Source organism: Pelodiscus sinensis, chromosome 7 (genome assembly GCF_052426305.1).
Source record: "Pelodiscus sinensis isolate ZL-2025 chromosome 7, ASM5242630v1, whole genome shotgun sequence".
NCBI classification, from domain to species: Eukaryota; Metazoa; Chordata; order Testudines; family Trionychidae; genus Pelodiscus; species Pelodiscus sinensis.
In genome coordinates, this window is record NC_143058.1 from 66,381,233 (window position 1) to 66,407,307 (window position 26,075).

The 26,075-nt window shown below is 45.2% G+C and overlaps 1 protein-coding gene and 3 pseudogenes across 4 annotated transcripts in view; 3 read left to right on the plus strand and 1 right to left on the minus strand.

Annotated features, from left to right (window-relative positions):
• Positions 1–6,208, minus strand: part of USP40 (ubiquitin specific peptidase 40) — a 42,171-nt gene extending 35,963 nt beyond the window's left edge. For 3 of the 4 annotated variants that reach the window (XM_075934094.2, XM_089779971.1, XM_089779972.1), the window contains exons 1-5: positions 6,059–6,208; positions 4,354–4,572; positions 2,869–2,936; positions 1,686–1,799; positions 868–1,032 (exon numbers count right to left, since the gene is read on the minus strand). In XM_075934094.2, the coding sequence (XP_075790209.1) occupies positions 868–1,032; positions 1,686–1,799; positions 2,869–2,936; positions 4,354–4,552 (546 nt within the window). In that variant the 5' untranslated portion in view covers positions 4,553–4,572; positions 6,059–6,208. The other variant, XM_014573888.4, reaches the window with a different exon arrangement.
• A 5,222-nt stretch (positions 6,209–11,430) lies between these two features.
• LOC149524086 (UDP-glucuronosyltransferase 1A9 pseudogene) lies at positions 11,431–13,145 on the plus strand (annotated as a pseudogene).
• A 6,671-nt stretch (positions 13,146–19,816) lies between these two features.
• On the plus strand, positions 19,817–20,816 carry LOC149524087 (UDP-glucuronosyltransferase 1A1 pseudogene; annotated as a pseudogene).
• A 1,722-nt stretch (positions 20,817–22,538) lies between these two features.
• LOC142830244 (UDP-glucuronosyltransferase 1A6 pseudogene) lies at positions 22,539–23,936 on the plus strand (annotated as a pseudogene).
• The last annotated feature ends 2,139 nt before the right edge of the window (positions 23,937–26,075 follow it).

The window sequence follows — 26,075 nt, forward strand, 5'->3', positions numbered from 1 at the left end:
GTACAATAGCAGATTTGTTAAATATAAAGAAACACATTTATGTAAGTTAGGGATGTGAAAGGTTAACAGGTTACCCAGTTAACCGGTAAGCATCACCCTATGCAGGTAATGCTTACCAGTTTTGGCTAACCGGTAGGAGCTGGAACAGTTCCCCACCTGCCATGGGCAGGTGGCCCGCAGCGAAAAGAGGCGGCTCATGTTCCAAGCTAAGCTGGAGCAGCCCCCAGCCTGGAGCTCATGTTCAGTTGGTTAACTGGGATTTTACATCCCTAATGTAAGTCATGTGTCAGGATTAAGGAAATTTATTTCTCTCTTCACTTTACTTCAGTGATACTAGTATTTGTAAGTTTTTAAAAATACTGTTTCATTCCTCTTTGTGAGGAATTCAGCTTTGTCAGAAATCCTGGTTGTAAAACACACGTCAGACAGATTAGGGAAAGTAAAAATAGATTGCAAAATGTGAATAAAACAAAAGGAGTTTCACTGTAGTAACATTGTTACTTATATCTCTAACCATATCTACCCTAGGTGATACATGGCAACTCAGCTACATACTACCAGTGCTACCGGTTTATTTTTGATGACTCATGCCTCACTGTAGTCACAGCTTACGAATACCAGCCAAGATTCAATATGAACAAATAAGCCTAGAATTTTTCCCGTGTTTAGAAGACTGCAGAGTCCTAACACATAAAAGCTGCACAGTTCCAATACATTATTAGAATTGTCAAAATAATTAATTTGCTTGGAATATTTTCCTAGATTAAGCAAGCATTTACAAGTACTGGAAATGGAACTTCTGCAATTAACCAGAACCTGGTTAACAAGTTGCCAACAAGCTATGCTATAACATGCCTATGAATTTACCTGTCTCTCACTGACATTCTTGCACTCCTTACAAACAATCTGGTTAACAACAGTTCCATGATATAACCGATTAATAAGATCATGTCCAGAAGTCCCCACAAGGGAAGTTTCCAAAGCACTGAACAGAATGCGATTTAACTCCTGTACATCATGTTGTCTCATCTCCTACAAGACAACACAGGATACATTTTTAAAAGGGTTTATTAGTGCAATCTGCTGCTTTCCATACTATGATTAAACATTTTCTAAAAGCAATAAACAGTTACATTAGAGACATAAAGACCTTAAAAGGAAGCAAGATACAATGTGAAAGCAGCCCACTATCAAGAGAGGAATACTGACTTGTCTTAAGTTTGTTCCTCTCACCCCCACCCCTGTGCAACTACTTTTCAGCCTTAATTTCCTTCCATTATTTCTCCTATATTCATGCATAATATTGTCCATGTCAAACACACTACTTCCACTGAACACAGTGGGACTATTCCTCTCTTTTGTAACATGAAATATGTGCTGATTTTCTTAAAAGACTTATAGCCACAAGCCATCAAGCAAACAAAAAATGAATAACTACTGAAATATTTTATAAATATATTTTGTGTCTGCAGAGACCCATTTACTTGTTCTCCATCAGAAATAGATAATATATGTACTTTCACTGGGGATGCAGACAAAACAGAATACTTGCCCAATTAAAAATGTATTTCCCAGTTTAAAAAAAAATTAAGACATTTTCTCACAGGTCAAAATATTTCAAGCCTCCTCTCTCTCTTTTGGAAGAAACTCTTTCAAGCTATGTCCTTACTCATACCATACTATACCTCATTGCTGTTCCATCCAAAACTCTCAGTGAGATCTGTTGTAGATGCAGCCTGCTGATCTAAGAGCAAAAGCTGAGCAAATAATCGTTGTAACTGTAATGGAATTATTCGAACCTAAATGTTTAAAAACAAAAAGTTTCAGGAAACAACTTCAAAACCAGTAGTTTAAATAAAATGAATTAGGATTTAGCACAGAAGCGAGAACAAGCCACCAACAACCCAATAGCATTCATGTTCTAATTATAACTTGGCCTACTTAATTCGCAACTGTATAAACATGGATACATCCTTTCTTTCCAAAATCTAGATAATTATTTATCCTTCTCAGTTAAGTATCTCAGAGAAACTAAAAAAAACTTAAAAACAACATATAGTCATACAGCACATTAGAGACTAACAAAAAATGTAGATGGTATCATGAGCTTTCGTGGGCACAACCCACTTCTTCAGATAAATGGAGTAAGGGGTCCAGGGTACAAATCTTTCTTTGTTGTATGACTATTTGTTGTTTAAGTTTTTCAGTTACAGACTAACACGGCTACCCTTCAAACACAGAAACTCAAGTTCATTATTTCAACAGTGATAAATTAATACACAGAAAGAAAAATCATTAATCTACATTTAATCTATCATAATATAAACAGTAACTTTTTTGGGAATTTTGTATTCTTTTGTAACTCAAAAAAACCAAAGGAACATGGCCATAGGAGATTTAATTAAATCATAGAATACAGAAACAAGATCTGTTTTCCAATACTAACAAACATTTTTAAAATAAAAATTAGACTCCACCCTGTAACATCTTATATACAGGTAACCCACAACATCCGTGAGGCTCCAGAAAGAAACAGCAGTACCACAAACAAGAAGTCACAGAATAGAAGCCTTAATTAGTAAAGAAAATCTGGAACAGTACTGGACAAGTTTTGGGCCTGCTCTTGCTCTGCCATAAGTCGGAAGGATTTTTGCCATTGGATTCTATAGAAGTAAGATCAAGACCTATGATCTTATGGAGAAATAACTGGTGCACTGGCTTTTGACAGTGCCCAAAACAGAATTCTTGCCTTTCCATAAGCTATTATATTTCTCAGTATGGTCAGATATTGTATTTACACTCTTGATTCAAACCCTCATTTTTCTGATTCAACCTACAGCAGAGAATAATAAAAGCAGAGTTAAACACCTTAACATCTGGTTTATTGATATCTTCCAGAGAACCAAGTTCTTCAGGGCCTAAGGAAAACAGTGCTTCTGTAATGGAAAAGGAAACACGACTTCAAAATAAAGCATCTGTATACATACATCATATTTTTATTCTTTCAGTGAAAAGTTTACATGTTGTCCCGTTAGCAATCACAAATATCCCCAAAAGCACCTTAAGAAATATATCCCTGAATGACATTTGCACTTTTTTGTACCAATTTATTTTCATCCCATCCAAATAAAATACCAATACTAAGAAATATACAAAGGGTTAGCTGTCTTGGAAGCACTGCTTCTTATGTTAGTAGTTATACGAAAAGTGAATGAGCGGCAGTAAGAAGGTGTGACAATATTTGTGTCAATATGATGAGAATTACACATATAACTAGACATGATATTTATCTTTCTGCAGAAGTGAGAGAATAGCTTTATGGACTACCTGCTCTTTGTTTCCATCTCAGCAGCTACAGCTTATCTGGAGTGAACAGTTTTGGAAATTGGCTTTCAATATGTAATGTTTTATAAATAACTGACAATTGGCAGTGCAGAATGTCTAGTACAACAGCATTAATATGATATATTGCTGGTAGAGGCAAAAGCAGAAACTTTGGTCTTTTGGATATGTAGAGAATCTTTTACAGTTTTAACTGGATTTTCTCTGTCTTGATTATTTACCCCAACCCTACCCTCTCCCCCATCAGCTTTACTCCATACCTGACCTTCTTGTCTTTTATTCATTTCTCTTCTTGAATAAATCCCCTCCCACATCCCAAAGAAGGGGGAAAAACATGGAACATGGGCTACATCTAGACTGGCATGATTTTCCGGAAATGCTTTTCACAGAAAAGTTTTCCATGAAAAGTATTTTCGGAACAGAGCATCTAGATTGGCATGGACGCTTTTCCGCAAAAGCACTTTTTGCGGAAAAGCATCCGTGGCCAATCTAGATGCCCTTTCCCACAAAAAAGCCCCGATTGCCATTTTTGCGATCGGGGCTTTTTTGCGGAAAACAAATCTGACCTGTCTACACTGGCCCTTTTGCGCAAAAGCTTTGCACAAAAGGACTTATGCCCGAATGGGAGCAGCATAGTATTTCTGCAAGAACCCTGACCATGTTACATGAGATCGTCAGTGCTTTTGCGGAAATTCAAGCAGCCAGTGTAGACAGCTGGCAAGTTTTTCCGGAAAAGCGGCTGATTTTCTGGAAAAAATGCCAGTCTAGACACAGTCATGGTGTTTGCTGTTATCCCATCTTTCACTCCTGCTGGTGTGTTCAATTCTTCCCTCCATCCTGGGATTCTGATCTATTTAGCCTGATGCTCTTTGGGGTAAGGAATGTCTTTTTCATATCTGTACAGTGGCTAGCACAATGGGGCACCATTCTTGGTTGGCCCTTAAGCACTACTATAACAAACATGGCTAATATAAAAGTTACATTAGAAAGTTATATTTTAAAATATAGTACCTCTAAATTCTGGTGTGAAATGCAAAGTCTGGAGAAGAGAATTAAGGTAGCAGGTCCCGCCTTGATTTTTGATACCACTTAAGTTGGTGAACTCCCTTGGAGCAGGAGTTTCAGTATCTTTGGACTTCGATTTCTTCCCTTTTCCACATTGATTATTTGATACAAAGGAAAAGTCCTCTTCAAATAAGTCCCCAAACATTGTGAATCCACACTATAGTCCTTCAGAGAGCCAATTAAAACAAAAACGACTCTTTAGCACAAAAACTGCAATCTTATTTGGCTATGTACTACACGTTAATTCAAATTCAAAAGTGCTCAGGCTTTTACCTATACAGAGGGATAATTCTGAAGGTTTAATGTGTACCTTTGAAATCTAGTTGCAAGTCTATATGTGCATACTTATTTTGGAACTAAAGAACCCTATTTTGAGTCTGGTAAAAATAGGGCTCTAATTCCAAAGCAAGCATGTGCATGCACAGACTTGTAAGCAAACAACAGGTATAAATCAACACCAATTTAGGCTTTTTCTGCACTTTTACTTTAACCTGGCAAGGTGGCCTTGGCATAAGCACTGGGAGAGTTTTCCCAATGCTCTAGATTAGCAATGGGCAACCTAAGCTAGTGAGGAGATTGCATGAGTGGCCCTCCATCTCATTGGACTAGGAGATTGTTATAACCAAGATGTATCCCAGGATAGGGTAGTTTTGCTAATTATGCTTGGATTACTTAGAATTTGTCGGGGTGTGCCAACTGAACCCTAACAGTGCTTTGATTGGATGCAGAGTAATTGCACTGCTTCGACTGTCACCGTTTGTATGCAATTAGCACACTCTTCACTTCACATGCGTGTCACTTTAGTAATAAGGTAGGGAAAAAAATCTAAGCAGGCGGAAGCCAGTGGAATCCAACAACCCTCTGACTACGTCTACCCTGGCATGATCTTGCGCAAGAACTCTTTTGCAGAAGAGTTCTTGTGCAAAAACTCTTCCAGAAGAGAACATCTACACTGCCATGTGCTTTTGCGCAAGAGCATCCATGCCAGTGTAGATGCTCTCTTGCACAAGAAAGCTTTGATGGCCATTTTAACCATAGGGCTTTCTTGCGCAAGTAATTCATGTTGCCTGTCTCCAATGGTCTTGCGCAAGTGGGCTTATTCCTGAGCGGGAGCATGATAGTTCTTGCGCCAGAAGCCCTGAATTCATACATTAAAACGTCAGAGTTCTTGCGCAAGAACTGGCGGCCAGTGTAGACAGGCAGCAAGTTTTGGTGCGCACAAGACTGTGCCAATGTAGACACAGCCTCTCTGTGGGCAACAGGAAACAAGCCACACGCAGAACCCTGCTGGGTCGCAGAGGGGCCGCACGCGGTTCACCAGGGCCAGGAGGTGAGGAGCGCACAGCGCTGGGAGGCCGCTTTCCAGCCTGGACCTTGCTGCGTTCAGGGCCGGGTGCCTTTCCGCCCCGCTGGGTGCAGTCACCTACCAGGCAGCGCCTCTCAACGGGCTGGGCGGACCCCAGGCTGCGGCACTTCGGCCCAGACCGGGATTGCGGTGGGTCTCGGCTCCCGGGGCTGCCCGAGCTCAGGCGGGTTGGGCACCCCCACTGTCCCCCCCCCGTGCTGGGCTGACACAGGCACCCACGCGCGACGTGACAGGGATCGGCCCCGCACAGCAGGGGGCTGCGAGGGGAGCCCCGGCCCCGCTCACCGCTCACAGCCGGGACGCGGAGCCGCCCCGGCCAGCCGCCGCCGCCATGCTGGTTTGGGCTCCGCCCGCGGGGCACGCTGGGACAGGGAGTCTTTCTCTGCGGCGCCCGCACGGCCGCCTCGCGCAGCCGGGACTACACCTCCCACAAGGCACCGCGCACCGGCCGCCAACCGCCGGAGGGGAACGCCGCAATGCCTCCTGGGAGAGGCGGGCGCAGGGGCTGCCGGGAGAGGCCGCCTCTGAGGTGAAATGGCGCCTCCCCTGGCCCTGGGGCCGGCCTCTCCTGTCGTGTACGGCGGCCGGGCAGGGGGCGCGCCTAGTGCCGCATGCAGCAGAGCCCGCCAGCCCCTCAGGCCTCCCTCCCGCCTCAGCAGCGCTGGGCCCGTCTGTGGAGACACGCCCGGGCGGGAGCGGGCAGAGTCACGGCGGGCGGGCGGGCAGCCGCTGCCTGGGGTCCCGCGGGAGGGGACGAGGGGTCTGAGTGCCCCACGAGCGCCGCTGCAGCAAACCTGACTGGGCTGCGTGCGGCGGGGGGGGGGGGGGGGGGTGTTGCGAGCAGGGCGGGGCAGGCCTGCTGCTCTACTCAGCGCGGGGTGGGCCTCGGTCGCCCGCTTCTGGGCTCCGCCTTCGGAGAAAGGTGGCGAGATTGGAGATGGCCCAGAGAAGAGCAGCAGGAGTGAGGAACGTGCCGGACAAGAGAAGATTGAAAGAACCGGGCTTGTTCGGTTTGGGAAGGAGAAGACTGGGAGGGGACGTGACGGGGGCCTTCAGAGAGCGGAAAGGGTGTTAAAAGGAGGGAAAACATTGTTCTCCTTGGCCTCTGAGGACGGGACAAGAAGCAATGGGCTGAAACTGCGGCAAGGGAGCTTAGGTTGGACATTAGGAAAAAACGTCCTGTCACAGGAGGGGTGAAACACTGGAATAAATTGCCGAGGGTGGCTGTGGAATCTCCGTCTCTGGAGATATTTAAGAGTAGGATAGACAAACATCTGTCAGGGATGATCTAGCTAGAGCTTGGTGCTGCTGTGAGGGCAGGGGACTGGACCCCATGTCCTCTCAAGGGTCTTTCCAGTTCTAGTGTTCTCTGAGTCTCTGCCTCTGCGCCCATCTCAATATTTCATTAGTAGTACACAAGTATGAATGTCTTTAGCACACTTGAAGGGGGGGTCCTGAAATAATTTTTCTTGCTGAAAGTGGGATGCTAAGCAAAAATGTCTGACTCGCTGCCTTACCAAGCACCAGGGGTGGAATTCCTACCCCCCCCAACTCCATTCAGTGCAGTGTCTCTCTAAATCCGTGGTCCCCAACATGGTGCCCGCGGGCGCCATGGCGCCTGCGGGGGCATTTCTCGGTGCCGGGCCCGAGCTGGCTTGGCCCCAGGCACATGGCGCATGTGCGGTGCCGGAGCTGGCCCCGGGGGTATGGGGGGGCCCGGGCGCCCGGCGGGCAAACGGCCACGCCCCCTGGCGCCCGGCAACCCCAAATGGTTGGGGACCACTGCTCTAAATAATACTAAGAGCACATGGATTCAAATACTACACATGTTTTCAAGCTTGTTCATTCATTCACAATCATTTACAAAGTCAATTTGATCTAACAGCTTTAAGAAAACCCCTGTGATCATTGTTATCTGGAAACAAATTAGATCTATAAATAATTAACAATGTGACACTATGTACTTGCTCCTGAAATCTGTTTCGTCTTCAAGGAGGAAGGTTGATCCAGGCTTCACTTGCAACTTCGATTCTCTACATTTGCATCCCTCCCCCAAAAGAGGGTGCAAGTGTAGAAATACCCTGTCAGAGTTAATTAGAGATCAGTAATGGAGCATTGCAGCAGTTAATGGCACATAATTTAAAAAGCAAGCCCCTGGAAACTGTTTATTTGCTCTTGTGAACAACCATATTTCCTGAGGAGAGCTTGGCTTCATATTCTACTAATAAAGAGAAGCAGTGGCCATTCTGAAGGAGGGCTAGAAACACTCCACAATCAAGGAGTAACCATTGATAATCATTCTTTGAATATGGTTTTTCAACAAGTTCCACATTCACCTTGTAGTAATTTAATATAGACCACATTTGTTTCCTTTTGAGAATGTCAAATGAAAGTGTGTCCAAAAGTCTTCCTAAAATCATGATAGATTACATCTACAGTTTCTCCCCTAACCATAAGTCCAGTAACCCTGTCAAAGTAGGAAACACGTTCATTTTGGAATTTGTTCTTGACAATTCCATGTTGGCTATTATTTATTACCCTAGTATCCTTCTGGTGCTTACAAACTTATTTTTTAATCATTATTTCCAGTATCCTTCTCTGTATCAAAGTAAGGCTGACTGGTCTGTAAGTTCCCAGGTTCTATTCCTTGTTTTAAACTTATATACCATAGCTGCCCTTCAGGAGCTCAACTGTTTGCCATGAGTTCTTGCAGATAATCCTAGTGGTTCTGGCATAGCTTCAGCTAGTCCCATAGGGTACGTCTACACTACAGCGCTAGTTCGAACTAACTTAGTTCGAATTAGTTAATTCGAACTAAGCTAATTCGAACTAACGCGTCTGGAACTAAAAACTAGTTCGAATTAGCGTTTTGCTAATTCGAACTAGCAAGTCCACATTGAGTGGACTCTGAACAGGGCTTAAGGATGGCCGGAAGCAGTGCCGGCAGGGCATAAGAGGAGGACTTAGAGCATGGAGATGCTGTCTCAGGCTAGCCGAGGGCTGCGCTTAAAGGGTCCCGACCCCTACCCCGGACAGACAGTTCTCAGGGGTGCCCCGCTTGTAAAGCAGTCCTGGCTTGGATTGCCCGGACTACCCACACTGGGCACATCACACCACTCGGCCATCAGCCTGGCTGCACTTGCCGCAGGCTGCCATCTGGGGAGAGGGGGCAATCGGGGGGCTGCAGGAGAGCTTCCACCCCCAGAAGCCCACAGAGCCAGCCCAGTCCTCCCCATCGGGGGCTCGTACCCCATTCCTCCCTCACCTCCTTCCACTTACCCTTCCCTAGCCCCCCTTCTTATTGATGTACAAAATAAAGATAACGTTTCTTCCAACATTGACTCTGTCTTTATTGAACAAAACTGGGGGAGACTGGGAAAAGGAGGTGGGAGAGGGGAAGAGAAAGGCTGGGAGAGGGGAGGGCAACTAACATGATCAGGGGTTGGGAACAGGTCCCAGATGAAGAAAGGCTACAGAGACTGGGACTTTTCAGCTTAGAAAAGAGGAGACGGAGGGGGGACAGGATAGAGGTCTCTAAAAGCAGGGGTTGGGTGGAGAGGGTGCATTCAGAAAAGTTCTTCCTGAGTTCCCATAAAGAAGGACTAGAGGACACCAAAGGAAAGGAATGGGTAGCAGGCTTCAAACTAGTAAGAGAAAGTTGTTCTTGACAAAGCAAATAGTTAACCTGCGGAACTCCTTGCTGCAGGAGGCTGTGAAGGCTACAACTAGAACAGAGTTTAAAGGGAAGTGAGATCAAGTCATGGAGGTTGGGTCCATGGAGTAGTCTTAGCCAGGGGGTAGGAGTGGTGTCCCTGCCCAAAGTTTGTGGAAGGCTGGAGAGGGATGGCACGAGACAAATGGCTTGGTCACTGTCTTCGGTCCATCCCCTCCAGGGTCCCTAGGGTTGGCCGCTGTCGGCAGACAGGCTACTGGGCTAGATGGACCTTAGGTCTGACCCAGGACGGCCATTGTAAGCTCAGGGCTCAGGGTCGGGGGTCTCAGTGGACCCCCTTGATTTTCATGCACACCTGCTCCTGGGTGGCCAGGCTGGCAGCTCTCCTGCCCTAGCCGGCCACTTTCCTGTGCCTAGTGCGGAGATCGTGGACAAGGTCCACGATGTCCGCACTAGCCCAGGAAGGTGCCCGCCTCTTGCGGTCCAGGGCAAGCTCCCGGGAGCCACCAGCCTGGTCCCGGGAAGAGGGGGTGGGCTGGGGGACATCGGGTGGGTGGCTCTGTGCCGTGCCAGGTGCAGGGTCTGCTGGCTGGGTGCTGGCAGGCTTGCACCTGGCACGGGCACCGTAGCCAGCCCGTACCCCTTTAAGGGGTCCGGGGCCGGGAGGGGGGCAGACGAGTTTCCCTGGTGTTGGCCAGAGTGGCCACCAGGGAAACCTGGGGAGGGCTAGCCTCCCACTAGTTCGAATTAAGGGGCTACACACCCCTTAATTTGAACTAGGTAGTTCGAACTAGGCTTAATCCTCGTAAAATGAGGTTTACCTAGTTCGAACTAAGCGCTCCGCTAGTTCGATTCAAATTCGAACTAGCGGAGCGCTAGTGTAGCGCCTATTAAAATTAGTTCGAACTAACGTCCGTTAGTTCGAACTAACTTTGTAGTGTAGACATACCCTAAATTACTGTAAGGTGAATTTTATCAGGCCTTGCTGACATAGATACATCTACCCTATCTAAATATTTTTAACCAGTTCTCATCTTATCCTGGCTCTTGTTTGTCCCTCCTTGCTAATATTAATGATGTTACACAGCTAGTTTATTAGCTCTCCTTCCCCTATAAGTAGTGGAGTTACACTTTCCTTTGTTTTTCTCATCTTCCCAATATATTTATAGAACCTCTTCTTATTGTCTTGGGGAAACTAGCTGGGTGTGTGGCTGTGACACCCACGCTGACTGACCATCGACCAGAATTTAATTTTCACCCCTAACGTGCAGAGCCCAGAGTTCCTCAGGTGCAGAAGGCAGCAGCTACTCGATGTTCTGAGGACTTTGCCTATACAGAGTGGGTGGGTGGGAGATGGACAGGTTTTGAGGATGTGGTTTCACAGGGAACAATCTGGGAGCTTTACTTGGTGCTATTGTCTCTACCCTTGAAATGCCTACTTCTAGCCTTCGTTCGCTGCAGGAGGGATTATTAGTTCACTCTAGTTTCTGATTAGGTCAGTTGTTCCAGAACCACATAAACTAGGAACATATTAATTCATCTCTTGAAAGATTCAAAGCAGAAGCTTTCATAATTGCATATACTTTAGTAGTGGACAAGTATGTATAGTGAATTTAGCACACCTGAAGATGCGTCCTAAATTGTTTGCTGAAAGTGAAGTGCTATGCTAAAATATCTGAGACTCACTGTCTTACCAAGCACTAGGGGCCAAATCTCCCCCTCTTGAACTCCATTCAACTCCGTGTCTCTCTGTAAATAACACTAAAGGCGCTTGCATTCAGTTACCAGACAGGCTTTCAAGCACATACTTATGTGATGTAGATGGATTTGACCCCCTCTTTTACCTCTTTAAAAACTCCTATGATCATCGTTATCTGGTAACAAACTAAACTATAAATCATTAACACAGGACACTGAGAATGTCACAAGCCAGCAGTTATAATTCTTTGTGCTTGCTCCTGAAATTAGTTTTGAAGAAGGAAGGCTGACTCAGGTTTTGAGCTCCAATGGAAAGATGGTGACTGCCCTTCTCCTTGGCTATCAGCTTGCTGCCTGGACACTTCTCCTGATAGTCCCTGGCTTTTCAGAAGGTGGGAAGCTGATGGTTGTGCCCATGGATGGGAGCCACTGGCTCAGCATGCGTCCAGTAGTGGAAAACCTGAGTCAGAGAGGGCATGAAGTGGTGGTTGTTATACCAGAAGTACGTTGGCAGTTGGGAAGAGCAGTGAACTACACAGTGAAAACATATCCAGTAACTTATACAAGGGAAGAACTAGATGGAAGCTTTCAGAGGTATCTTTATACTCACCTAAAGGGACAACCATTTCCATTTAATGTGCTGTCAATATATAACACTTCAGTAGCAGTTTTCAGTCTGTTGTTCACTCACTGTAAGAGTTTGTTTAGCCAAAGGGAGCTGATGCACTATCTGAAACACAGTGACTTTGATGCTGTCCTCACAGATCCCATTTCTCTTTGTGGAGCAATAATTGCAAATTATTTCTCACTCCCACCTGTGTTCTTTATGCGAGGATTTCCATGCAATTTACATTACAAAGCAAACCAATGTCCAGATCCTCTCTCTTATGTCCCAAGACTTTTTACAATGAACTCAGACCACATGACATTTTCCCAACGATTGAAAAATGTTTTGGTTGACTCTGTGGAATTCTTATATTGCAACGGTTTTTATGCAGAAGCTCTAAAGTTCGCTTCTGAGGTTCTGCAAAGAGACGTGACAATGTTGGATCTCCTGAATTCATCCATTTGGCTGATGAGATATGACTTTGTTTTTGAGTACCCTAGACCTGTGATGCCCAACATGGTCTTCATCGGAGGCATAAACTGCGGTGAGAGAAAATCCTTGTCTGAGGTATGGTGGGTTTTTTTTTCCTCTCCACGTCAAACATTGACAAATGCAGTGCTTTAAGGAAATGTGAGTAAATAGTATATGAACAATTATTGGTACTGGCTGCTTTGGGGGAATCATTTAATTTAACTGTTCTTTGGCAGTCTTTCCACAGACTGATATGGAATTCATATGTCTCTTGCTATAGGCCCTTAATTCACTAAGATTTCTCTGAGCATATGAAAGAGAAAAAGGACTCTATCTGCACACTCTAAATCTGTATTGTTGTCTCAAAACAGTCCTGAAATAATAGATTTTTCTTCATTTGTATTTTTTCAGGCATAGAATTCTTCACTTCAACAAACCTTTTTAAAAAAAATCTTATCAGTTCTGATTTTTATTCTGTTCTCAAACACCATGCCATTGTTTTGGTAACTTTCAGCATGTGTTTCCTGTCATAGAATATCTATATCTTTGTTACTCTATAGAGCACTGAGAGAGACAAATGTCAATTTGACTTGGAAGATCATTAGCCTGGAATAGTTGTTTTTAAAGGTACACATATATGCAAAATTAAGTTACAATTACATTTTTATCCTATGTGTTTTCTTTACCAGATAATTCATTTGATTTTTTTTTAAGTTTCTAGGGGAAAAAAGGAAAATTTCAAATGCAAAATTGTTTGAAAAAAAATGTTTACAGGCACTGTTCTATTTGTAGAGCCTAAGTGGTTCTATTTGTAGGCATGCATCTATGACTTCTTGGTGCCTTGTATCACTCATGAAAACTGCCCTCACAATTTTAATTATATCATTGTGTTGTTTTCTCCAATTATCCTGTAGCAACATTAAGGCCTTCTTCTGGGGACATCTCTAGGCCTACTCATAAAAAAGCACCATCCATAATGTTCTGTGAAAACCTAAAAGCTAACCTTAAATGCTGCCATTAAAGCACAGATCTTAATTATTTAAAAAAAATACCCTTAGCAATTAAGGCCATGTGTAATAGCAGTACAGAATGGAGCAAAATGCCCACGTAAAAATGGAATAGATGTCTCAGAGTTTGGCTCTCTACTAAAGGATTTGGCAAATACATCCTTTTTATCATATTAAACACCCTTATCAGGCTAAAGTGTAATCTGGAACATTTGAAAATAATAAGTAAATAAGAAAATAAGATTTTCTTACTTTATTTGAATGTATTTATAATGGAATCCTAATAACGCTGGATAGTTCAGATTCCCGGTGAATTGTTTAAGAGTACATACCACAGCAAAACTTTTCGTAAGTCTGTATAGCCAGAAGTGGCATTTGAAATGACTTACCAGAGGTCTTTGTCCCTGTGGGGAGCTTATGGGAGTTCTAACAAGTGGACAGTTCTAACAAGATCTTATGGGAGTTCTAACAAGATCCTCAGTTGGGTTAAATTGTCAGAGCTCCATAGGAGCTGTGCTAATTCTCATCAGGTGAGACCCTGACCCAGGGTGTAAGTCTCCATTCCCCTAAGCACGGTGACTGCTGACCAGGTCCTGAAGGCAGGGCGGGGTGTGACAAAGTGGATTTAGGGTGTTGAGTTCTCTTGTGGGAGTTTCAAAAGGACTCTGTGGTCTCTGACCTCCTTGGGCACAGCAAGGGGCCTCTGAAGTGCCTGTGCTCAAAATAGTGATAGAAATGTAGCCGTGTTAGTCTGGTGTAGCTGAAACAAAATACAGTAAAACTCCGATGGTCCAGCATCTGATGGTCCGGCACCATCAGGAACCCGGAAGTGCTCCGGGCAGCCGGACCATTGGAGCTGCTCTGTCCCCAGGTTCCCTGATTCAGCCGCTGCTAAAACTGACCAGCGGCTGAATCCGGGACGCCTGGGGCAGAGCAGCTGGGGCGCTGCCGGGTTGGTCCCATAGCGCTGCCCCTCAGGGCTGCGGGACCCAACCTGGAAGCGCCGCAGCTGTCCCCGATTCAGCCGCTGCTGAAACTGACCAGCGGCTGACTTCAGGAAGCCCGGGGCAGAGCAGCTTTGCCTCAGGCTTCCTGGAGTCAGCCACTGATCAGTATCAGCAGCGGCTGACTTGGGGACACCTGGGGCAGAGCTGCTGGGGTGCTGCCGCGTTGGTCTCGCCGTGCCGAGGGTCGGCGCTACTGGACCAACCCATCAGCACTCCAGCTGCTCTGCCCCAGGTGTCCCCGATTCAGCCGCTGCTGAAACTGACCAGCAGCGGCTGAATCAGGGACGCCTGGGGCAGAGCCGGACTATCGGAAGGGGGTGGCTATGAGGGGTCTGGGGTGGCATGCCCCCCCACACCAGACCCCTCAGAGCCCCCCCCTTCCGATAGTCCAGCAAATCTGATAATCAGGCACCCCCTGCGTCCTAAAGGTGCCAGATTATCGGAAGTTTACTGTACAGGATTATGTAGTACTTTAAAGACTACCAAGATGGTTTATTAGGTGATGAGCTTTCGTGGGCCAGACCCACTTTCTCAGATCAAATAGTGGAAGAAAATTGTCACAGCCATATATACCAAAGGATACAATTTTAAAAAATGAACACATATGAAAAGGACAAATCAAATTTCAGAACAGAAGGGGGATGTTGGGGGGGGGGAGGTAAATGTCTGTGAGCTAATGATATTAGAGGTGACAATTGGGGAAGCTATCTTTGTAATGGGTAAGATAATTAGATTGTTTATTCAGACTCATTATTTGATCTGAGGAAGTGGGTCTGGCCCACGAAAGCTCATCACCTAATAAACCATCTTGTTAGTCTTTAAAGTGCTACATAGTCCTGTATTTTGTTTGTGCTCAAAATGATACTGACTCAGATGGAACAAGTGGAGACTAGTGTGACTGTCACCCATCACCACTATGATCCTCACCAAAGCTTCTCTGGCTGAGGGCTGGCTAGAGAGCACCTGAATGAGGACATGCCACCTCATCCCTCCACTGATTCCCAACTCCACCCCCACAAGCACCCACAGAGAGAGAGCAGAAAACTAGGGGCTTGGTTTTCCATTGGCTCGCCACACCTTGAGCAGTTATTTCCATGAAACACCACAATTTCTCACTGATAGGAAGTGGAACTGTCAACAGCTGTCCTGGTGAGCAGCTAACAAGCTCAAACACACCATTTTTACTCTCCCAAAACTGGAACTGTCTTCCTGCAGGAAAAAATGTGTGTTTTTGAATTTTCATCTACATTTAAAGTAAATTGTTTTTTTCAAAATAATGAATTTGTTACAGAAAAGTATTTTGGTTCCTTCGTAAATGGAGCACTTTGCATTTGTCTTTATTAAACTTCATCATATTTACCTCAGACCATTTCTCCAATTTGTCCAGGACATTTTGAATTATGGCCCTATCCTCCATATTAGTCGCAACCCCTCCCAGCTTGGTATCATCTGCAAACTTAATAAGCATACTTTCTATACCAATATCTCAATCGTTGATGAAGATATTGAACAGAGCCGGTCCCAAAACACACCTCTGCGGAACCCCACTTGTTATGCCTTTCCAGCAGTATTGTGAACCATTAATAACTACTCTGAGTACGGTTATCCAGCCAGTTATGCACCCACCTTACAGTATCCCCATCTAAGTTGTATTTACCTAGTTTATTGATAAGAATATATTGCAAGACCATATCAAACGCCTTACTAAAGTCTAGGTATACCACATCCACCGCTTCTCCCTTATCTACAAGACTCGTTATTCTATTAAAGAAAGCTATCAGATTGGTTTGACATGATTTGTTCTTTACAAATCCATGCTGGCTGTTCCCTATCACCTTGCCACTTTCCAAGTATTTACAGATGATTTCCTTAATTACTTGCTCCATTATCTTCCCTGGCACAGAAGTTAAACTAACTGGTCTGTAGTTTCCTGGGTTGTTCTTATTTCCCTTTTTATAGATGGGCACTATATTTACCCTTTTCCAGTCCTCTGGAATCTCTCCTGTCTCCCATGATTTTCCAAAGATGATAGCTAGAGGCTCAGATACCTCCTCTATCAGCTCCTTGAGTATTCTAGGATGCATTTCATCAGGCCCTGGTGACTTGCAGGCATCTAACTTTTCTAGGTGATTTTTAACTTGTTCTTTTTTATTTTACCTCCTAAAACTACTCCATTCCCACTAACATTCACTGTTAGGCATTCCTACAGACTTCCCGGTGAAGACCGAAACAAAGAAGTCATTGAGCATCTCTGCCATTTCCAAGTTTCCTGTTACTGTTTCTCCTTCCTCACTGACCAGTGGGCCTACCCTCTCCTTGGTCTTCCTCTTGCTTCTAATGTAATTATAAAAAGTCTTCTTGTTTCCCTTTATTCCCATAGCTAGTTTGAGCTTATTCTGTGCCTTTGCCTTTCTAATCTTGCCCTGCATTCCCGTGCTGCTTGCCTATATTCATCCTTTGTAATTTGTCCTACTTTCCATTTTTTATGAGACTCCTTTTTTATTTTTAGATCATGCAAGATCTCGTGGTTAAGCCAATGTGGTCTTTTACCATATTTTCTATCTTTCCGACACATCGGAATAGCTTGCTTTTGGGCCCTTAACAATGTCCCTTTGAAAAACTGCCAAGTCTCCTCAGTTGTTTTTCCTCGGTCTCAATTCCCATGGGACCTTACCTATCAGCTCTCTGAGCTTACCAAAATCCGCCCTCCTGAAATCCATTGTCTCTATTTTGCTGTTCTCCTCCTACCCTTCCTTAGAATTGTGAACTTTATGATTTCATGATCACTTTCACCCAAGCGGCCTTCCACTTTCAAATTCTCAACCAGTTCCTCTCTGTTTGTTAGGATCAAATCTAGAACAGCTTCTCCCCGGTAGCTTTTTCAATCTTCTGAAATAAAAAGTTATCTCCAATGCAGTCCAAGAACTTATTGGATAGTCTGTGTCCCGCTGTGTTATTTTCCCAGCATATATCTGGATAGTTGAAGTCCCCCATCACCACCAAATATTGGGCTTTGGATGATTTTGTTAGTTGTTTAAAAAAAGCCTCATCCACTTCTACCACCTGGGTAAGTGGCCTGTAGTAGACTCCTAGCATGACATCACATTTGTTTTTAATCCCTTTTAGCCTAACCCAGAGACTCTCAACACTTCTGTCTCCTATGCCCATCTCCACCTCACTCCAAGTGTGTTCATTTTTAATGTATAAGGCAACACCTCCGCCCTTTTTCCCCGGTCTATCCTTCCTGAGCAAGCTTTACCCTTCTATACAAACATTCCAAACATGTATATTATCCCACCAAGTTTCTGTGATGCCAACAATGTCATAATTGTATTTATTTATTAGCACTTCCAGTTCTTCCTGCTTATTTCCCATACTCATTGTGTTTGTATATAGGCATCTAAGATCCTGATTTGACTTTGCCTCCCAGTTTTGCCCTGACCCTCCTTTCTCTCTGCCATTGTAGCCCATGCTCCCTCCCATTTCTGACCCATCTCCCAGGTCTCTATGTTCTCCACTTACCTGTGGGCTTTGCTCACCTGTCTCCGTCGAACCTAGTTTAAAGCCCTCCTCACTAGGTTAGCCATTGTGTGTCCAAATAGGGTCTTCCCCCTCCTCGAAAGGTAAACACCCTCCCTGCTTAGCAGTCCTTCCTGGAATAGCATCCCATGGTCGAGGAAGCCAAAGCCCTCCTGGCAACACCATCTTCGCAGCCAGGCATTCACCTCCAGGATGCACCTGTCTCTGCCTGGGCCCCTACCTTCGACAGGAAGGATAGAAGAGAATACCACCTGCACTCCAAACTCTTTCACCCGTACTCCCAGAGCCCTGTGGTCACTCTTGATCTGCTCATTGTCACACCTTGCAGTATCATTAGTGCCCATATGGATGAGTAGCATGGGGTAGTAGTCAGAGGGCCAGATAATCCTGGACAATGCCTCCGTAACATCTCGGATACGGGCCCCCGGCAGACAGCATACTTCCCGAGATGAAATGTCAGGGCAACATATGGGCGGTTCAGTCCCCCCTCAGAAGAGAGTCTCCAACCACAACTACCCTACATTTCCTATTTGCAGTGGTGGCAGCAGACCTCCCCGCCTTGGGGGTACTGGGCTTCTCCTCCTCCGGTGTAGGGGGTGATTGCTTATCTTCTGTATAAAGAAGAGCATGACGGTTTCCTAGTACCACGGCGGGAGGGTTTGGAGCAGGGGTGGAGCAGTGTCTGCTACCAGAAGTAACCAGCTGCCACTGTCCACCCTGAGCCGTCTCCTCCTCCACCAGTGGTGTGTCCCCAGTCCTGTGTACCGGGACACCTACCTCAGCTGTCTCCTCATGAACATGGTCCAGGAATTTCTCATAGATGTGGGTGCTCCTCAGCCTAGCCACCTCCTCCTGTAGCTCTGCCACCTGCTGCCTGAGAGATTCCACCAGCAGGCACATTTCACACTGGATGATCTCCCCAGCCTGGATATCGGTAAGTGGGACTTGCAATCCACAGTCCCTGCAAAACCACACCAGGATCTGGGTAGAGGCATCCATGCTCAAGTGCTCTGTCTGGCTACAGGCGCCGGTGGAGGAGACAGAAACAGTGCTGGCACAGGTGTTGCGTGTCTTCCTGACCATCGTAGGCCTCCCTCCGTCAAACTCCCCTGTCTGCAGCTCCTGTCCGCTTTGCTCCCTGGTCACGCTGCCTCTAACTTTTAAAGCCTTCTTGCCCAGGCCAGGCCTGCCCCCTCGTGAGTCACACAGGGGAAGGCTGATCAGATGCAATCAAGAGAGCAATTGAGGGAACAAAGGGTCAGGTACTCAGTCCCAACTGCCACAGCAGCTGAAACTGAAACTGCAGTCACCTGAAATCAGAATGAGAATTTAACAAACAAAATTCAAGCAGTCGAGCAAACTCACTCATACCAAAAGCGAGTACTCTTACCAAGAAGCCTGTTCAGCGGCGGGATCTCTTGTGGTCTCTCTCAAATTCCCCTGTCTGCAGCTCCTGTCCTGACATGCTAATGAGCAAGCCGCTATGGAACAATAGCCCTCCACAGGCCAAGGATACACCTCAAGAATGGTGACTGATACCTAAGGGCTACTTACAGGGAACACAGGGATAGGCTGCTGGTCAGGTGACCTGCTGCAGCCAAGAAGAGATGGGGAAGAAAGTATATAGAGGCCATGTGGCATCCTCCATTTTGTCTTCAGATCTGCTCCTGACCCCAGATGTGGCCTCACAGGGAATCACGAGCCGGGAAGGATTGTGGACCCATCTGAACATAGGATGTACACCAAGGATTTTTAAGCCAGCAGTTATAACATCTCTGCTGCGAGCCTGCATCAAGAACTGGGGGATTCGATGCATGTAATGTATGATACTTTAACAACCTCACTCTCATGCTTTTCGTTCCTTTAGTAATAAACTTTTAGATTCTAAAGCCGTGGTCACCAACCCATTGAGTCGATCGCAAAGCCTCGACCAGTCAATCGCGAGGCATTCAGGCACCCCCTACTGGAAGGCATTGGATGCCTAGTCCTGGAGATGGGGGTTCCACAGCCACCACCCCCAAAAGAAAATGACGGGTGATACCTATGGGTGGAAGTGCCTGGCTGAGTACGAGTTTTATCCTGGAGAGGCTCCATCATAATGGACACAAAATAGTCCTTGTAGAACCAGAAGCTAATCTCTTTATGAAATCAACCAAGAATTTCACAATTAAAACCCATCCTGTGCCTTACCAAGACAGACACATCGATGCACTGTTAGAAACTTTTGGCAAAGAGCGCTTTGTTGAGCAACTTTTTTTAAATGTTATATCAGTCTACAACAGTCTAGCATTGCAGATGCTTTTCCAAAGATGTGAGAGTTTGTTGAGCAGCCAGGAACTGATTCAGTACCTAGAAGAAAGTTAATTTGATGCCATGCTCACAGATCCGGTTAACATATGTGGGACAATAGTTGCTGAGTATCTGTCTCTCCCTTCTGTGTTCTTATTACGTGGATTTCCATGCGATTTAGGAACCAAGGCAACTCAGTGTCCAAGTCCACATTCTTATGTCCCAGGAATATTTACAAGCAACATTGATCACATGACCTTTCCCCAGCATGTGCAGAACCTGATAATCCAAACAGTGGCAATGCTAGCTTGTATTGCTGTTTATTCCCCCATTTGAACAGCTGGCTTCTGAGTTTCTCCAGAAAGAAGTGACCTTGCATAAGCTCTTGGGTCAAGGCTCTGTTTGGCTAATAAGACTGGACTTTGTGTTTGAATATCCCAGGCCAGTGATGCCTAATATGGTCTTTGTTGGTGGATTAAACTGTGTGGCAACAAGGCAGCTCTCTCAGGTATGTAGATGCTGTTTGCCCTTTATTAGTACTGGGCGAAATCATAACATGGGCACTTGGGAGCATGAAGTCCAGCCATGCTTCTTTCATCTGGAATGGGGTGGGAGATCACTGCTGCCCAGTGCCCATATACTGCAGGGGTATACCAACATTCCTGTATTGGGAGCAGAGGCCTCCTGGCGAGTGATAATCAGGTACACAGGAAAAGGGGCCAAGCAACCCCATGGCTCAGATGGGACCTGAAGTTGGCTTGCAGTTCTGCAATTATGTTGTCAACCAGCAAAGAAAGCCAAACAGCTCAAAGAGCCCCATTGCATTCCTTTCTGCAAGAGACCAGCGTAAGGGTAGGGAGCTACTGATTTTGAGAGACTCATACTGGATCTTTGACTGATGTAATCATCTCTCCTGCCATGTCACTATGCCTGGTCTGGGTACACCTGAGAAGTGCAATCTCAGGCCAGATTGTTAAAAAAACAGGGCAGACCCTAATGAGTTAATGTTTGACTGTCCTGCCTGTAGAATAAAAAGTTTTGTATCCCTGTTCTAATAAAATGTAACTGTGGAAGTTTCCAGTCTCATGAGAAAAGTTTGAGCATCACATCCACCTCTACTGCTTTCATAGTCTCCCCCCAGCTTCCTATATTATCATTATTATTACTACTCCTTCTCCTGCCTCAAAGCTCTTTCTTGATTCATCCCCAGGTCATTTTATCTTATGAAACTAATGATTTCACAATTTTCTGTATTTGCTGACTCTTACAGTTACAGGAATCCATATTCTCTTGGGGAGGGGAAGGTGGATAGTGTAGCTTTCAACAAGAAACTTGGGTACATTCTTTCTCCTTTACTCCAAGTTTAAAATGCCAACTTATGTATGGCAAACTATCCAGCAATTATCAGTGAAATTTAAAGACTGAAGATTCCTTAATTGAAGAGATAACAATGGCCTCAATATGAAGCCCAAATGAGCAAAACATGGTGGATGTCTGGAGCAGCCAGGCACTTACCGTTTAAGACTGAAAATAGCATTAGAATGCAGATAATATCTCATTCCATTTTACTCTCTCCGTTCCAAAAGTATGACACATGGTGGGACCAATCCAGTATATGAACTCCTAGGGATGCCTCTCCTGGGGTAGAGAAGAACAGCTTCCCTTCTAGCTCATTAGGGAAGCACCTTTGATGAGGGAGACCACTAGTTCAAGTTCTCTCTCCACTAGCTGGGGAGAAAGGATTTCAGGAAAGATCTGCCACCTCCCAGGTGAGCCCTCTAAATCTCAGGTTATTGAGAGGTGTGGCTCGCCAGGAGCGCTGTAATAAACTGCACATTATTTTCCTGACCTCAGCCATATGATCTGTGTAAGGGTAAAAAAGAGTGCTAATGTTGTTATGCAACAAAGTTCACACTCCAGTGACATATTTTACATACTCCACCAGCATTCCCTGTAAAGCTGAGCACTTGGGTGGCCACCCAGGAGAGAATGAGTCGCTGCCCAGATGAGTGGCAGCATGCCAACAGCATGTGTTTCTAGTGGTGGTGCACATCTGTACATGCCTCAGTGCACATAAACTTTATTCTGTAAGAATTTATTCTGGATGAAAAAACTTAGAGGAAACATTGTACTCCACCCAGGCAAACTCTCCAGATGTATCAACTTAGCAGATGTGTAATCATGTTGCTTAATGTTGGAAAGTGTTCAGATATTAAGGTTATGATGAATAGGAAATAAAAACCTCTTTAGAAGAGACTCTTATCCCTCACCGGCAGTAAAATGGCAGGACTTTTTTGTGCCCATGGAAGAAAAGACAGAATTTCCCCGTAATATCTGTGCTCAATTTCGCAATCTGTAGTATATGGTTGGTATTTTCTTGCTTTTAGGAGTATTACAAGACGTAACGTACTAACAATAATAAAGTGCTGTGAGATCAGGTTAAACTTGGATCTGTGGCAGAAGTTTGGTCAGTTCTAATTTGACTCAAACTGATTTCCCTGTTTTGTCTCTTTGCCACTACTTTTGTCAGTGGTGAAAAGTATTCAAAAATTAACATCCTGCAGACTTTTCAAAGCTAATGATTAACAGATGTTAAAAGAACAAAATGCCACTCGAATTCACAGGAGAACAAGCACATGCGGACAAAAAGTGGGTATAGCTTCTCTGAGTATCAAAAGTAATTTCAAACCTCCATACAGTGACAGTGTCTTTTTCTAGCCACAGAGATGGCTTTTCTTTTCCATTTACTTTACCAATTTGCACCAGGATTTCTTCTTTTAACAACTTCCTTCAACTCTGCGGAAAGTGGAATGGTGTTGGTGATACCACAAGATGGAAGTCACTGACTCAGCATGTGGGCAGTCGTGGAGAAACTCACTGAGAAAGGGCATGAGATAGTAGTGCTTGCTCCAGAAACAAATTTGCTCTTGAAAGAATCAGAGCATTACAAAAGGAAAACATCTGTTGTGCCTTACACTAAGGAAGAGCTTCACCAGGGTTTTAGCAAGTTTTCTAAGCATCACTTTGACAAGGTCTCTCTTTTTAACATGGCCCTTGCAGAGTACCGGAACAACATGTACATTATTAATTTGTTTTTCTACAACTGTTGACAGCCTCCTGCAAAACAGAGAGATGGTACGATACTTAGAAGAGAGTAAATTTGATGCACTCTTTACAGACCCAGCATTGCCTTGTGGGGTGATCCTGGCAGAGTATCTGTTCATCCCTTCTGTGTATTTCGTGGATTTCCATGCAGTTTAGAGCATGCAATCTGTAAATCACCAAATCCTGTTTCCTATGTCCCGCGATGCTATACCAGCTATACAGATCACATGACTTTTTCCCAGCGAGTGATAAACCTGCTTGTTAACTCCTTAGAGACACCACTGTTTAAAGAGTTGTATACCAAATACCAAGACATTGCTTCCAAGTTTCTCCAAAGAGAGGTGCACTTACCAACACTTTACAGAAATGGCTCCATATGGCTCCTGAGGTACGACTTTGTGTTTGAGTATCCCAGACCAGTGATGCCCAACATGGTCTTCATAGGAGACAAACTGTGAGGAGAGGAAGAACCTACCTCAGGTGTGTCCAGACCCACCCTAAACTCAGGAGTGTGTACATCAGGCTTGTTCATCCCTTCCTGGTAAGAGAAACCCAGGTCAGCTGTCTCCTCTGGGTTCCTGCCCAGGGACCAGAGATGACCTCTGACTGCCTAGTTGGGGACAGAGTAAGGACAGCCAGCTTTAGCAGTTCTACCGAGCATGCTCAGTCCATGCTTAGTTGTAGCCAAGCAGCAAATCTGGGATGGGAGCACGTGACCCTGCACATCTCCTCTGCCAGGGACCATAAGTTTAATATCTAGGTCTGCTCCTGTGGATGGGCTACACTTTCCTTCCTTTTAGCCTGAGCGAACACAGCTTTTCCTCTAGTTCCCAGGCCTCTGGTTTCTCCTGAGATCTTTCTAGTTCCTTCTCTTTCAGCAGGAATGCCAACACAATAGTGCTATATGTGCAAGATTCAGTTTGTCTACAAGATCAGTGTAGAAGCTTCTGTAATGGAGCATAGAAGCCATTTCACCACACACAAGACCACCACAAACCAGTTTGGGGGAGAAAATGAAACAAGACTGTTATAGGCCCATACGCAGAGGCAGTGGGGTACGAAAGGTTTGAAAGCACCCTCTACCCTCCCCCATGATCCTCCCAAGTAAGCATGCTCCAGCCAGCCAGGGGAAGGCAGGAGTGGTGCGCTGCCCCAGCCTCCCTCCCCCATACTCTAACCGTCTGGGGAATGCTGGGGCTGATTTCCCTGCTTACTTGGGGAATCATGGGGGGGGGGGGTGCATTCACACCCTTGCCGTCCACAATTACAGAAAAAAAGGAACCGTCTGCTCACAGAAGTGCCTGCATATGGGTCTGTCTTGTATCCATTCCTACCACAAAGGGGAAGATTCAGTGGGAAGAATATGAAAACCCCAGATGGGATTTGAATAGGTGTGTAAATACAACCTTTAATTAGAGTTGCAGACATTCTAATTGCACAAAAGCGAACACCCTGCCCTGAACATAAGAGCATAAAAATGGCCATACTAGCTTAGAACAAATGTCCATCTAGCCCATATCCTGTCTTCTGACAGTGGCCAATGCCAGGTGCCCCAGAGGGAATGAACAGAACAGGGAATCACCAAGTGATCCATTTCCTGGTGCCCATTCCCAGCTTTTGACAATCAGAGGCTAGGAACACCATTCCTGCCCATCCTACCTAATAGCTATTAATGGACCTAATCTCCATGAATTTATATAGCTCTTTTATGAACTATGCTATACTCTTGACTTTCACAACATCCTATTCCAGGCTGTCAACCACCCTGTTGAGATCACAGTCTGAGCAGGAAAGATTTTACCTCAGTGTGGCTATAAAATGTCATACATGGTCAGTACAGTTCCTGCTATGTTCACAAGCTAATATGATTGGCACTCTGTATCTCATTAATAGTCTGTCAAAGAGGCCAACGAAGAAAAGGGTCTGAAGAAGGGAATAGCTACTCGGCCCTTGAGGCACAACCTTGTCACTGTTAGGGTTCATTCTGATCACTCACTAGCAGACCATCAGAAAGGAGTCTATTAACACGCCAGGGGATGGTGAGGGTCTACACAGTTCCTGTTACTAAGGGGACAATTCTTTGTGAAGGAGAGAAGAACTTATCAATCTGACCCAAATCAGAATCATCACTAGATGCTCTTGTTTTTGCCAGTGAGTGTTTTTGAAGTGGGGTGGGGCAGGGGAGAGAGGGAAGGAGGCCGGTGCCAGTTTGGGGAAAAGGCTATTTTCAGCATATTTATATACTTCCCTCACATTCTAGTTATAGAATGTGCGTCTGTCATTGGTATCTTTACTATTTTAATCATGAGTAAATTGTTATAAATTACATAATTACATTATCATGAATTACTGGAGATGAAAAACATCACCATCACCTGCTAGCTGTCTTAACTAGGGATATAATAGTATAGTTGATTAACCGATACGTGAAAGCATTTCCCTCTCCCCCCACTCTTGCCAGTAAATTTTTTAGCAGGCTGGCCAGCTGCCTGGTTCAATTCTGGCTTGCACCGAGTCCAGAACCTACTCCTGCTGAGGCTCAGCATTTAAAGTGTATTAGGAGCTGGGCAGATAGGCAGCCCGGCTCAGTTCCGGCTCATTCTGGGTCTGGGAGCTCCGACCCACCTTAAACAGGAGCTGTTGCTACCCCACACCGCTGTATCTTTATCAGAGGCAGCAGCACTGGGCAACAGGCAGCCAGTCCACAAGGAGAGCTTGGTTTAAACTGGTTTCCTCCGTGGACATAAGAACGGCCATACTGGGACAGACCAAAGGTCCATCTAGCCCAGTAGCCTGTCTTCCACCAGTGGCCAACACCAGGTGCCCCAGAGAGGATGGACCGAAGACAATGATCAAGCAATTTGTCTCCTGCCATCCTTCTCCAGCCTCTGAAACAAAGGCCAGG